Below are 14,872 nucleotides of genomic sequence, written 5' to 3' on the forward strand. Positions count from 1 at the left end.
GTTACCACCTGGCCTCACTATAGCCCCCTTATCCCCATAGGTATTGATCAGCCTATGTCTGACTACCTCTGCTCCCATATGTTCTGGCCTGAAGAAAGTCATCACTGCACTAGTGTTGGTGTCCATGTCATCAGATCATTTATGATGGCCTTGGTGTGAATATTGTCCTCTGGATTCTCTCATTGGACATAATCCTCTGAATCTTCTGCCCTTATATATATATATTATAATATGTTCCTGTCCCTCTTCTTCCTCTACCTTCTTCCAGGTCAATCTAAGTATTTTTGCTTTGCTGAGCACTGGTCATCACTACTTCTCAGGCTTACAAGAGCCACTCTAGTGAAACAGAGTTCCCCCAGCCCCCATTGCAGGATGTGTGACAGGGACATGGCTCATCTGTTCAACCATCATGCACACTTAACACCTTACAGGAGGGGGAGCAGGCAGATGGGCAGATGCAGGACCCGGTGCTCCAGCCCCACAGCAGCATGCAGGGGCAGGAACCTGCGACTCCCGAAGCCCAAGTGGATGTGTAACAGTATGTTATTTTATCCTTACCATCTGCAGATGGCTTAAGCATTAAACAGCTCAGTGAACTGTCTGCCTTTTCACAAGGGCAAAGGGCCAGTGTGACAGCTTTCTGTATCCTGAGCTCTTGTCTGGGGTCCAGGAAAAATCAAGTTGTACATGAACTTGAAGGACAAATGTGGTGGTTTTGAATGGTGGATGTGGCTCTCAGCCAGATGGGTGGGGAGCTGGAAAGGGGATGGGGTGGGAAGATAATCTTCCCCTGGAGTTTGGCCATCCAGTGGTCAATCTCCTCTCTGACCACCCCCAGCCAAACTGAGTTCATATGTTCCTTTTCTCTTTGCCACGCTGTTCTGTTCTTTTCTTCTGTTCATTTCCTTGTCTGCTCATCTGCTCATCTGTTTGTGGACCTAGGGTCTGGGGCTTATATGGGTACAGGATAGGGGGGGCATGGCAGGACAAAAGGCAACTTTGGGGCATGAAAATGGGAACGCCTGTTCCCATTTAGGACCACAGGTTTCCAGGCTTAAGAATGGGGCCTTTGCTGAGGAACTGCCCTCTTTTTTGTCTATTTCCCTGTCTCTTGTCTGTATCATTTCCCCCTCTGAAGAGGCACATCTAACTGCCATTAGAATATGGATAACGACCAATGTTAGCTACTTCCTGCTGACGGGTGGTGGTTAAGGGAAAACAGCAGTCAGATTCCTCCGAGTTTTATTTAAGGGTCCTCGGCAAAGGAAAGCCAGTGTGTGAGGAGGGAGGAGACGGGGGGGGGGGGGCGCGTGTGAGGAGGGAGGAGACGCGGGGGGGGGCGCGTGTGAGGAGGGAGGAGACGCGGGGGGGGGGGCGCGTGTGAGGAGGGAGGGACGCGGGGAGACGCGTGTGGGGGGGCGCGTGTGAGGAGGGAGGAGACGCGGGGGGGGGCGTGTGTGAGGAGGGAGGAGACGCGGGGGGGCTCGTGTGTGTGTGTGTGTGTGTGTGTGTGTGTGTGTGTGTGTGTGTAGGGAGGAGACGCGAGGGGTGGTGTGTGTGTAGGGAGGAGACGCGAGGGGTGGTGTGTGTGTGTGTGTGTGTGTGTGTGTGTAGGGAGGAGACGCGAGGGGTGGTGTGTGTGTGTGTGTAGGGAGGAGCGCGGGGGTGGTGTGTGTGTGTGTGTGTGTGTGTGTGTAGGGAGGAGACGCGAGGGGTGGTGTGTGTGTGTGTGTAGGGAGGAGACGCGAGGGGTGGTGTGTGTGTGTGTGTGTGTGTGTGTGTGTGTAGGGAGGAGACGCGAGGGGGGGGTGTGTGTGTGTGTGTAGGGAGGAGACGCGAGGGGGTGTGTGTGTGTGTGTGTGTGTGTGTGTGTAGGGAGGAGACGCGAGGGGGGTGGTGTGTGTGTGTGTGTAGGGAGGAGACGCGAGGGGTGGTGTGTGTGTGTGTGTGTAGGGAGGAGACGCGAGGGGTGGTGTGTGTGTGTGTGTAGGGAGGAGACGCGAGGGGTGTGTGTGTGTGTGTGTGTAGGGAGGAGACGCGAGGGGGGTGTGTGTGTGTGTGTGTGTAGGGAGGAGACGCGTGGGGTGGTGGTGTGTGTGTGTGTGTGTGTGTGTAGGGAGGAGACGCGAGGGGTGGTGTGTGTGTGTGTGTGTGTGTAGGGAGGAGACGCGAGGGGTGTGTGTGTGTGTGTGTGTGTGTAGGGAGGAGACGCGAGGGGTGGTGTGTGTGTGTGTGTGTGTGTAGGGAGGAGACGCGAGGGGTGGTGTGTGTGTGTGTGTGTGTGTGTAGGGAGGAGACGCGAGGGGTGGTGTGTGTGTGTGTGTGTGTGTAGGGAGGAGACGCGAGGGGAGGGTGTGTGTGTGTGTGTGTGTGTGTGTGTAGGGAGGGAGACGCGAGGGGTGGTGTGTGTGTGTGTGTGTGTGTGTGTGTAGGGAGGAGACGCGAGGGGTGGTGTGTGTGTGTGTGTGTGTGTGTGTGTGTGTAGGGAGGAGACGCGAGGGGTGGTGTGTGTGTGTGTGTGTGTAGGGAGGAGACGCGAGGGGGGTGGTGTGTGTGTGTGTGTGTGTAGGGAGGAGACGCGAGGGGGGTGGTGTGTGTGTGTGTGTGTAGGGAGGAGACGCGAGGGGTGGTTGTGTGTGTGTGTGTGTAGGGAGGAGACGCGAGGGGGTGTGTGTGTGTGTGTGTGTGTGTGTGTGTGTGTGTGGAGGGAGGAGACGCGAGGGGTGGTGTGTGTGTGTGTGTGTGTGTGTGGAGGGAGGGAGACGCGAGGGGTGGTGTGTGTGTGTGTGTGTGTGTGTGTGGAGGGAGGAGACGCGAGGGGTGGTGTGTGTGTGTGTGTGTGTGTGTGTGTGTGTGTGGAGGGAGGAGACGCGAGGGGGTGGTGTGTGTGTGTGTGTGTGTGTGGAGGGAGGAGACGCGAGGGGTGGTGTGTGTGTGTGGAGGGAGGAGACGCGAGGGGTGGTGTGTGTGTTGGGGGGGGGGGGGGGGGGAGACGTGAGGCGGGTGTGTGAGAGATTGGGGAGACGTGAGGGGGTGTGTGTGTGTGTGTATGAGAGGGGGAGACGTGAGAGGTGTGTGTGTCTGTGTGAGGGGGGAGACTTGAGGTAGGGGGGGTGTGTGTGTGTGTGTGTGAGAGAGAGGGAGAGACTTGAGGTAGGGGTGTGTGTGTGTGTGAGAGAGAGATTGGGGAGATGTGAGGGGTGTGTGTGTGTGTGTGTGTATGAGAAGGGGAGACGTGAGGGGTGTGTGTGTGTGTGTATGAGGGGGAGACGTGAGAGGTGTGTGTGTCTGTGTGTGAGGGGGAGACGAGGTAGGGGTGTGTGTGTGTGTGAGAGGAGGAGACGTGAGAGGTGTGTGTGTGTGTGTGTGTGAGAGGGGGAGACTTGAGGTAGGGGTGTGTGTGTGTGTGAGAGGGGGAGACGTGAGGGGTGTGTGTGTGTGTGTGTGTGTATGAGAGGGGGAGACGTGAGGGGGGTGTGTGTGTGTGTGTGTGTATGAGAGGGGGAGACGTGAGGGGTGTGTGTGTGTGTGAGGGGGAGACTTGAGGTAGGGGTGTGTGTGTGTGTGTGTGTGAGAGAGAGGAGGAGACGTGAGAGGTGTGTGTGTGTGTGAGAGGGGGAGACGTGAGAGGTGTGTGTGTGTCTGTGTGTGTGAGAGGGGGAGACTTGAGGTAGGGGTGTGTGTGTGTGTGTGAGAGAGAGAGGGAGGAGATGTGAGAGGTGTGTGTGTGTGTGTGAGGGGGGAGATGTGAGAGGTGTGGGGGGGAGACGTGAGAGGTGTGTGTGTGTGAGAGAGAGGGAGGAGACGTGAGAGGGGTGTATGTGAGAGAGAGGTTGTGTGTGGGGGGGGAGATGTGAAGGGTGTGTGTGGGGGGGGATGTGAGTGTGTGTATGAGAGAGGAGAGGGGAGGGGGATGTGAGTGTGTGTGTGGCAGGTGTGAGATGTGAGAGAGAGAGAGAGAGAGAGAGAGAGAGAGAGAGAGAGAGAGAGAGAGGGCAGTCCTATGTGATGACTAGACCTCTATGAAGGGAAATAGAGCCAATATTCTCTTTACCTCCAGGAAGGAGTTGACAGGGTCTTGGAAAAGAGACATTTTTTTAAAGTTCTGCATTTTAACTTGCTCTTTTTTGTATCCCAGAAAGAGTTCCCTGACCCCCATCACAGGACATGTGACAAGGGTGTGGCTCATCTGTTTGGCTGCTGTGTGTGCTCAAACTCCTTATGGGAAGGAGAACACACAGACGGGCAGGTGCAAGATAGCCCGGGGCAAGCACCATGGGCTCCAGCCCTTCAGCAGTGTCCGAGATGGGAGCCTGTGACTCCCAAACCCCAAGTGAGCATGTGTTGTGGTGTGCTCAGTGGGCTGGGTGGGGAGCTGGAAAAGGGATGGAATGGGAAGATGATCTTCTCCTAGAGTTTGACAATTCAGTGGCTGATCCCTTCTCTGACCACCCCCAGCCAAACTCCTTTCAGTATTCAGATGCTGCTTCTCTTCTCTCTGCTGTTCTGCTATTCTTCTGTTCATCTCATCTGCTTGTGGGATCTGGGGTTTATATAAGGGTACAGGACGGGGGGTATGGCAGGCCAAAAGGCAACTTTTAGGTGCAAATATAGGAATGCATGTTCCCATTTAGGGCCGTGGGTTTCCAGGCTTGAGGGTGGGGCCTTTGCCAGGGAACATAGTTAACTCTAAAAACCATTCTGTTATACAGTTACTTCCTCTTCTATCTGGCCCTGCCTATTCTCAGCAGAATATGCTGTCTTTACCCCTATGTATCATCCTGGCAGCCCGAAGAGGTGAGAGCAGCTCCTGAGAGAATATCTGTTGCTGCACCAAAGTGTTACCTTTTACTAGAGAAAAGTAGGTCACCTCTGAAAGCCCAAAGCATTTAGGTTATCTGCAGTTTCAACATCATCAAGGGCATCCCTTCCCATGCCATGTTTCAGTGTCTCGTGTTGGCCTGACTTTAGAATAACACTATTTGCTGAGCTCTCAAACATTTCTGGAGCTCTGTACTTGTAACAATTGTCTTTAGTTGGCTTCTCAGTTGTGTATCATTGCAGGGGGCTTTCTCTGGTTGCTTACAAAGAGACCCTTAAGTTCTCACGCCTAGCCATGAACTGTTTAGCCCTCAATTTCATTATTCTGCAGGGGCATCAATACAACTTAGAAGAAACCAATAAACTCTACTTATCTTAGGTCTAATCCCATCTTAGTATCTTACTGCAGGATATGCTTGTGAAGGAGAATGCGGGAGGGAGCTGGAGGAAGTTGAGAAAAACTAATGGAAAATGCCAGCCTGACATCTATAAAGGATTGAGAGAGTATGCTAAGGAAAGATCTATAAATTTTGGCCTTGCTGAAACTTTTAGAAGTTCCATGTAAGAGTCCTGGAGTCATAGTTCCCTGTCAGAAGTGTGCAGTTCCAAATGGGTCTATTCTATGTCCCTGTCATCCTGGATCACTGGGAATAGCTTCTGGGAAATGTGGCCTCGGTAGGAGCATGGTGATAGTAGATGGCAGCAGTTAAAGCTGTTAGTCAACTGCATTCACTGTTGAAGATCTGGAAGGTACCCTTAAAGGTTGCCACAATAATTTTCATGGCTTCTTGTATGTTTCATAAGTTGTTTCACCTTTTATGCTTAGGTGGCCAACTTAATGTCCCTTGGCTACATTTAGATTTCACAACTTTAATATTATAATACACGAAAGCTAGAATTGTAGGAACATGCTATTCTATAACTAATCTGACAGACTGCACAACTTTTGGAGAACGAAGACAAGATTCATTCATATGACAGGCTGAATTCCAAGAAATTCCATAAATTGGGTCCCAACTCATGTCTAATTTCTTCCAGTATACTTTCCTCCAGAAAAATGTGCTGTGGGAGAACAGCAAGGTTTCTATCTCTCTCCTGAGGTTAACCTTATTTGATGACATTTTAAAATCACATCAGAGGTAATTCTGGGTCATTATGCTTTGCCCTTTCACCCCTGCTCCATAGAGAGCTGGTGAGCAGGCGGATCACGAGATCAGGAGATCGAGACCATCCTGGCTATTGGTGAAACCCTGTCTCTACTAAAAACACAAAAATTACCCTGACATGGTGGTGGGTACCTGTAGTCCCAGCTACTCGGGAGGCTGAGGCAGGAGAATGGCGTGAACCCAGGAGGCGGAGCTTGCAGTGAGCCAAGATCACGCCACTGCACTCCAGCCTGGGCAACAGAGCAAGACTCCGTCTCAAAAAAAAAAAAAAAAAAAAAAAAGACTGCTTTTTGATCTGTACACTTCTGACTTTAGAAATAATGGGTGTAGCTAATGACTAAGTGCATGACAACCCAGACCTCCAGGAAAGACCTTTCAGCACCCTTCCTCAGTTAAGCAAAATGTGGATCAGAGGCTGGAAGCTTTTGAGCTTTGAAAACAAACTTGGCTAAATTCCTGGTTTCACTGTTGCTCTCTAAGTGACCTTGGGCAATTCTATCACTTCTGGGAACCTCAATTTCTTCGTCTGCAAAATGGAGTAATTCTACCTTACAATGTGGTTGGGAGGACTATGTCAGTAATTCTATCAGTAGTAACTAAATGCTTTATTCATATTAACTATGTTCTAGTCATTGAGCTAACATTTAATCTGGAGGAGAAAGTCACTGTCTTTATAAACTATATAACTTGCAACTTGAAGCTGATTCATTTTAAGGATGTAGCACACTATCAGCAGGAATCCTACAGATGGATTAGGGTTTGGGGAGTGTTTCTGGGGGAAAGGGAAGGCTTATTTCCAGAGTCCTCATATGCATCAAGCCTGCAGAGAGAATACAACAAAGGCAATGTTGACACATGGAAACCTTGTCTCATTTTCCTTCATTGACCTGACAATTTTTTTCAGGCCACATTCTGTTTCATAAGTATCCCCAAATCTTCTGGGCATATACAAGTGAGCCTTCTAGAACACATTATTATAGGCAGCTTGAACAGCATCTCGATTATGAGAGGCTTAACTCAGGAAGTCTCATCTTGCAGCTAAGGAAACTTCAATTAAAATGACTTAGTTTTTAGAATTTACCTTAAAGGATATACAGAAAACAAAGAATGGAAAGTATTAATACATAACTTTACAATGTATTACAAACTCCAACCAAACGTGGAGCTAGGCAGCTTAAGTAACTGTACGTAGTTCATAAAGCAAGGGTGTTCTGTCCTATTTTCTCATAAAATATAAATGATACCTCATGTCAGGATATTTTCAAGAATTACATGATACAATGCTAAATATTAGCAGCTTGTTGCTGTCATTGTTGGTTTACCTTCTTTGCAGCTCAAATACCATTTAGTCATAAGTTTTATATTTTCCACCTTTAGGACTTAGAGTTGTACACTTTCTTAGAATTCCTTTGGAACTACAAAAGTTAGAGACCACAGTGCCTAATATCTCAAACTGCTTGTAAAATTCCCAACGGGAAGCAGTCTACCATATTTAAACACCTTCCCCCTGAGCTTATTTGAGAGAGAAGAAAATAGTAATCATCTAATCTTCGTTTTTATCCTCGGGATTTGGAGAAGCCTCTCTCGGATCTGCTTGGTGCGAACAGCATAGACAATGGGATTGAGGATTGGAGGAATGAGGAGATAGAAGTTGGCCAGTAGAGTGTGGACTGGAAGAGGCACACAGTGACCAAATCGGTGAATCAGGGAAGAAACAGCAATGGGAACATAAAAGATCAGGATGGCACAGATGTGAGAAGCGCATGTCCCCAGGGTTTTAAGCCTGGCCTCGGGAGTGGCTAGCCCCATCACAGCCCTGAAAATAATCACATAGGATGCAGCAATAGCCACTGAGTCCAGGATCAACACCAGAAAGCCAATGCTCAGCCCATAGACATTATTGACCCTGTTGTCGCCACATGTCAGGGCAACTACAGCCATGTGCTCACAGTAGGAGTGGGAGATAACATGGGCTTTATAAAGGGGCAGCCGCAGGCGGATCATCAGAGGCAGAGGTCCAATGTAGAGAATGCCCCGGAGGAGGGAAGCAAGGCCCAAACGACCCACCACTGTATGAGTGAGCACCATGCGATGACGTAGCGGGTTGCAGATGGCCACGTAGCGATCAAAAGCCATGGCAAGGAAGATGCCTGACTCAACAGTGGCAAAGCAGTGGATAAGGAACATTTGGCCCAAGCAGGCATCCAGGCCAATGTCACCAGCACCAAACCAGAAGATTCCCAGAAGTTTGGGCATAGTGGAAGTAGACAGAACCAGGTCAACAGCAGCTAACATGCACAGGAAAAAGTACATGGGCTGGTGCAGGCTGCGCTCTACCCTTACCACAGCCAGGATGGTCACATTCCCCACCACAGCCACCAGGTACATGGAGCCAAAGGGAATGGAGAGCCAGATGTGCAGGGACTCCAGTCCTGGGATGCCAGTGAGCTGGAAGGAGCTGGGTACTGAGCAGACATTATGAAAAGTGAGCATGGTTATTTATATGAGAATCTTCTCACTTGTACCACTAAATGTAGCAGGATGTTTTTCCTAGAAATAAAAGACAATATTTTACTCTAAGGTCCTGTAATAGGGTCACTGACTAGATGTTAGATAATAAGTCATCCTTAGAAGAAATTCTAGAATGTCAGTGTCACATTATACTAAAATGTTCGCAACATCTTATGAAGCACAAGCCAAACGCTCATTTGGAATGAAATATGTCTTTTTGCAGTATGACCTTCAAGGAGTGATATTCTTGCATCAGTGAATGAAATGACCTAAAGCAAATAACTATTTGGTCCTTTACCACTGAAGGTAGGCTGTGAGGCGGTGCTTGAGATCATATTGGAAGGCTTTAGAGTGTACAGCTCCTTGAAAGAAAAGGAGATGCACTGAAGTGTCAGAGGGTCAGATACCTGGGACTATCTAGGCTCTATGGTAAACCAAAGCTTAAGCCAGGGATCAGAATTGACTACTGGATGAGCTGAAATGTCTAATTTGCAGGTCAAAGTCACAAGGCAGAGACTTGGTATGGTAAAAATGAGACCTTCCAGAGGGTGGAAACAAAGTGATTTCTGAAAGATGAAAGCGGACCAAAACTCAGTTTATGCGTATTTGATGCCCAAAGGCAAAGACTGGCAAGGGTCTCCTCCCTTCATGAAGGCTGAATATGAAGATAAGGCTCCAGAAACAGGGTTAGCAGCAGGGAGGAAAAAGACATTCAGTGCAGAATGGCATGAAGCCTAAGACAAATGTTTGGCCATGAAACACCCTTACTTGGAGTCCAGAGCAACTCACTAAAAAGATGTCAATTTAAAGAAAATGCATGAAAACAATTTGTGTTGTCTCTGGGTTTTTTTTTTTTTTTTAATCTTTGTCTAAAAGATCATACCAGAATGTGTTCCTTATATATCAGGAATGTGAAAGAAAGTGAGGAGCACATAAGAAGTTTCATACTCCACATCTTGAGCCTAGTTAGGTTGACTACAGAATAGTCAGTAATCTGGGCTTAGGACGTTTCTAGATCTGTCTTCAGATCTTGGCAGTGAGAGCTTAGGCGAACTGCTTTATCCCACTAGTGAAATACAACTAACCACACTTTGCAACAAACTTACAGCCGTGACCTAGAGAAGTTGTCATAACTAAATGAAAATGCAGGGTCTGACAGTAACACTAAGCATTAGCTCTTTATTCTGTTGAGACTAACATGCAAAGCCAAAAATGTTCAAACTTCAAAAGACTCTGGAATGTCTGTCTCCAGGAAGCTGTGGTGCTTGGGGGGATGACTGCTGTAAGTCTGATGTTATCCCATAAAACCTCTCCATAAGCTGGGTTCATCTTAAGGTTCTCAAAGATTATGACAAGTGGACATAGTGTTGGCAATAACTGCAAATAGGGAAGATAAAAAGGCTGAGTCATTGGGCCTGGGAAGGAAAGGAGTACACAGGAACTGGCCTGTGAATGTGAATTGTTGTTCATTTGCACAGATCCCTGTTCTATGTCCCAGATGCTGTATTTTACTCATGGGCTGTATCACCCAGACTACCTTGTCCTCTATTTTCCAGGTGGGCTCAATCAATGTGAGGCACTAACAGGAGATACCAGGGTAAAACCTACTCTCTAGTTCCCTTCCTGCCAGCTGTGTTTGGCAGTGTCTTGGTCTTCTGCCAAAGGCCCCAGCTCCTGAAGTGATCCTTCCTGTGTTCTGGCAACCATGCCCTGCTTTACCCAGTCAGTTCTGGGCTAAGTAGTGCTGCTTACTGTTAGTCCCCGTGCCCCCCCCCATCCCTTGTCAAGTTCCTTAACTCTTCTCATGCCTCTGCAGATAGTCCCTTCAACTGCCCCTTTGACTATGCCACTTGTTATTTCATGAATATATCAGACCAGATCCAGCAGTATATAATTTTTACCCAGTATTATCTCTTGACAAGACTGCTTCCTCAGTAGGACAAGAATCTGAAACTTGATGAGTCACAGAACTAATCCTAAAGGCAAAAGAGCTATAAACTCATGGCAATCAGGGGCTAGATAATCTTTTCCCTGATATTTAGATTTACAATAAAGGGGGACTTTTCTATTTTACTTCTATGTCTAATCAAATGGCTTTTATAGCTTGAATATGTCCTACTAAAAAAGCTATAATGTGGAAAAGTTTTGTTCTACTCCAGAAATGTAGAGTTCTTGAATAGAAAAATTAGCAGGACTCAACCACGTGGATTTTTCTGTTGCCATGATTCCTAAGTACAGCTATTACTCCTCCTATATTAGTGAGAAAGCTGTTTCAGGGTCCATCTTTCCTTCTAATGCAATTTGAATCCCTTCACTTCTTCCCTGGGAAATGACTCCCTTCTAGATTTGTGCAGAGATCATGTTGTAGGAGGAACTTACAGGCACAAATCACAGATGAGACCAAGTGTGAATTGGTCTCATCTGTGATTTGAATTTCTTGGTGAATTGTGGACACAAGAGGAAGTGACTTTTCATGAAATCCAATAAGCTTCTGGTATCACAGACCTTGTTCCAGCCACGTCAGATGTCCTCTGGACCTGACCTGAAACTCTAGAGAAGGTGGAGTTTATCTTCTCTCACTTTCCTTCCTCATACCTGACAACATACAGGGCTGTTCCCTGATGGATACCTCAATTTCATCTCTTCCTATTCATTTCTGGGAACATGTCATGAAACTGAAGAGCATATCCTTGACTAGAGAGATGCATTTCAGCTGCTACATGGGAAGGATCAACTCTTGGAATAAGTTTTTGACCCCTGTCTTTTCCCCTAAGATCCTAACACTGAGAGTAGCTCTTTAATTCACACCTCATTTGTCAGGAGCAGTTCTCATACCTTAAATACAGTAGTCTACTGCAGCTTCTGTACAGGGATGGTATGAGCATAAGGATTCTGCAAAGCAACCTCTCGTCTGAGTGATCCATCCAAACACATTCACCATAACCTGCCATGGCTTTTACCATTCCTCACCCTGCTTACTACCTTCCAATGAGACTGCATTTTTGTTTCCCAACTGCAATGTGTCCTTTTGCTTCTGAGAATAATACATGTTCTTTCCTGATATTGAAATGACATTCTTCCTTCCTCCCTCGCCTAGTGAATCCTTACATGTTCACCTTGCTATAGCTTAGATATCAACTTTAGTGAGCCTTGCCTTGATTTCTTGGTTCAGCACCCTATTTCTGTACTGCCTGAATAGTTCTGAATTGTCTTCTGATGTATCTTTCCCCAAACAGAGTAAGTTCTAAAAGAGTGGTGATCTTACCTGTATTTTACTAGAAGTCATGTGCTAGCACAGTACTTGGCTCTGTTGAATAAGAATAAAATATTGCATCTAAAGAACATGGTGATATATTAAAGGGTCTTGTATTGGCATTAGTGAACTAGAGGCTTCATCAGACTCCTTGTTTGTGGCTCTGGGGAAACTCTACCCATTTGAAATCCCCTTCCAAGGGAATCCCTTTCCTGAGTCTTGCCTTAGACTTATAGGAGTATGAGCTAAGTTGACTACCCAAGGTCTATTCATCCTTATAAGCTGGGAACTCCTCCCTATGACCCCTATTCTTTTTCTATATCATTCTTTATAAGATGTTCTTACCTGGGCTGGGTCATGTCAGTAAGAGCCTGGGGCTCTACAAATGCCTCAGAGACCTTACACTTAAAAGTATTCTGCTCAGGTGTCTAGGGAATTCCATCTGGGATCTCAGCCCTCCCCACTTTCCTCAATATAGAAAGTTAATAGCAGGCTTTGTCCCAGAAGGATGAGCACAGAATCTAAACTTAAAGTACAGCTGTTCCTGGCATGCCAGGGTTGGTCCAGAGAGAAGGAACAGACCCATTAACTGAGTCATAATCCTTTGAGTCTATCCAAGCCCTCTTGTTTCTTGCATCTGGCCTTCCTGGTATCTGCAGCTATTCTACAGACACCAAGTAGAAATCAAAGACCTTCCCGGGGTGGGGATGAGTTTCCTGGAGCTCAGGCTGAACTCCAATCCCCTCGCTATCTAAAGTCTAATCTCTTTACAGTATTAGGGGGTGATGGTAGGATCCTAAATTATTTAAGACAACTGAATAGCAACTCTTCAAAATTAGATACTGAAGAGATTTTTCCCCCACTCTGGTTTATACTGTGGAAAGGACTCTACCTTGTGGGCGGAATGGTAGATCTTCTTTACATCTTTTTGAATGAAACCATCTCTAACATTCTAACATCCCTTTTCTCAAAGTGAAAAACTGAAGAATCAGTTTTTTCCTTCAAGCATTCCAATGGGATGTTCATGGGTTGGAGTGTCACACTTCAGGATGTGTAACAAGGCATGGCCTCTGAAGCTTCAAAGGCTTGAGTTTGCAAAGCCAGCCCAGTTACATACTCACTATGTGACCTCAAGCAAGTTACATCATTTCCAGTTCTTCAAGCATAAATTGAATAATCTCTTTGGGTAGTAGTTATATCTTGGATACTGTATATGAAGGGCCTAGTAAGACAAACATGACAAATGCTTAAACAGCATTATCACCATTACTGTGGTCCCTGTGTCTTCAGGAAGGGCTAGGTCTAAGCCTGCGAGATACAACCTGACCTTCTCTTTCAGGCCAGGAGCTAATATAGTCAAGGAAGGGGCTAATGCAGTAGAATCATTATGGGAAGGATCTCATTTTCACTTCCACTCCCCTTTCAGAGGATTCTACCTCTATAGAAACTCAGGATAAGCTGGGAACTTCCAGAAGCTTGCAACCTGTTTCTCAAACTTACATTTTACATTCTGTGTGAAATTGCTGGTAGTGGCCAAAATATACAGGATCCTTCTATCCTGCATTTATGCTGTACCCTTAGCCAAGTAAAAATAGGACTATCAGTCTATACAGATTCATATCCAGATTTTGAAATTCATATCCAGCATTCACCACCATCAGCGGATAAACTCTGCTTTGACAAACTTAGTATCCCAGTCTATTCTGTATCTGGATGCCTGTACAACATTTGAAAACTAAAAGTATCCAATAAACCAATGTACTTGTTGAATTATCCTTAAGGTTGCAGTAAGGCCTCATCCCTTAATTTGATGTACTAACTTTCAAAACCTCATTCTTCCAACTTAGGGGAGATATGCATCAGATGTGCAGGAAAAAGTGTTACCTTTCACTGTAGGAAAATATCTTAAGGTAAACAGAGTATGCGTATTCAGCCTTGGAAACAGATCTGAACCAGAAGCAAACATTGACATTCTAACACTGTCCCCATTCTAACACTGTCCAGGAGAGGGCGACCTGGCCCCAAAATGAGATTATGCCACTGGCTGATGGGGCTCCGCAACACAAAGGAAAACATCAAGCTTGATGTCATTAAATATCTTAAATCTTCATTTGAATGCAACTACTCAGATTTTCCCATTCAATCCTATTTTATAGCTAGGTCAATCAAAGATGAAAAGTCAGAACAACACAATACCAACAACAACAAATTGAATATTGAATGTTGAACTCTTAGTTTATAACTTTATCAGTTCAGTGTTATAATTTCTCTGAAATAAGCATTTTTCATGTTCAATTGTAAAATAAAATTCTAAACTTGTTAGCCCAGATACTTAATTGGAGTACATGGAGGTAAATACCAACTGAGGGACTTATATACATCTCTGAAGCCTGAGAATTTCCCTCAAATGGGAATACTGATGCTATAACAGGGAAAGCATTTTTCTTAAAGCTACCTTCCTAACCTCACAAGGGGTACATCCAGGATTCGGGCTCTGAGATCAAACCTGAGCTTATTCTTGTCCATGACAGAAGTGGTATACCGCCATGGTTGAGTATAGACAACAGCCCCAGTGCCAGTTCTGACACTTACAAGATTTGTCTTTGACCAAGTTATGTCTAAATCTTTAGACTTCCTTATTTCACCCTTGACCTCCATTCCTAAGTCTCATTTCTTTTATTTCAGTAGTTTTTGGAAAACAGGTGGGTTTTAGTTACAAGGGTTAGTGGTGATTTCTGAGACTTGGTGCACCTGTCACCCAAGCAGTATATGCTGTACCCAGTGTGTAGCCTTTTATTCCTCACCCTCTCCCATCCTTCCCCATGGAGTACCCAAAGTCCATTATATCATCCTTATGCCTTTGCATCCTCATGGCTTAGCTCCCACTTATAAGTGAGGACATACAATATTTGGTTTTCCATTCCTGAGTTACTTTCACTGAGAATAAGGGTCTCCAATTTTATCCAGGTTGCTGCAAATGCCATTATTTCACTGCTTTTTATAGCTGAGTTGTATTCCATCCACTTGTTGTATTCTATCCACTTGTTGTCTGATGGACATCTAGGCTGGTCCCATATTTTTGCAATTGTGAATTGTGCTGCTATAAACGTGTATACAAGTG

At 46.2% G+C, this 14,872-nt stretch overlaps 2 protein-coding genes across 2 annotated transcripts in view; one reads left to right on the forward strand and one right to left on the reverse strand.

Moving 5' to 3' along the window:
• Positions 1-14,872, forward strand: part of RHOG (ras homolog family member G) — a 1,041,648-nt gene that overhangs the window by 467,672 nt on the left and 559,104 nt on the right. The gene's annotated exons all lie outside the window — the stretch shown is intronic.
• On the reverse strand, positions 7,527-8,480 carry LOC126935146 (olfactory receptor 52M1). The gene has a single exon (XM_050756348.1). The coding sequence runs from the start codon at positions 8,478-8,480 to the stop codon at positions 7,527-7,529; it is 954 nt and encodes a 317-aa protein (XP_050612305.1).

The sequence above is a fragment of the Macaca thibetana genome, chromosome 14 (genome assembly GCF_024542745.1).
Source record: "Macaca thibetana thibetana isolate TM-01 chromosome 14, ASM2454274v1, whole genome shotgun sequence".
Lineage (NCBI taxonomy): Eukaryota > Metazoa > Chordata > Mammalia > Primates > Cercopithecidae > Macaca > Macaca thibetana.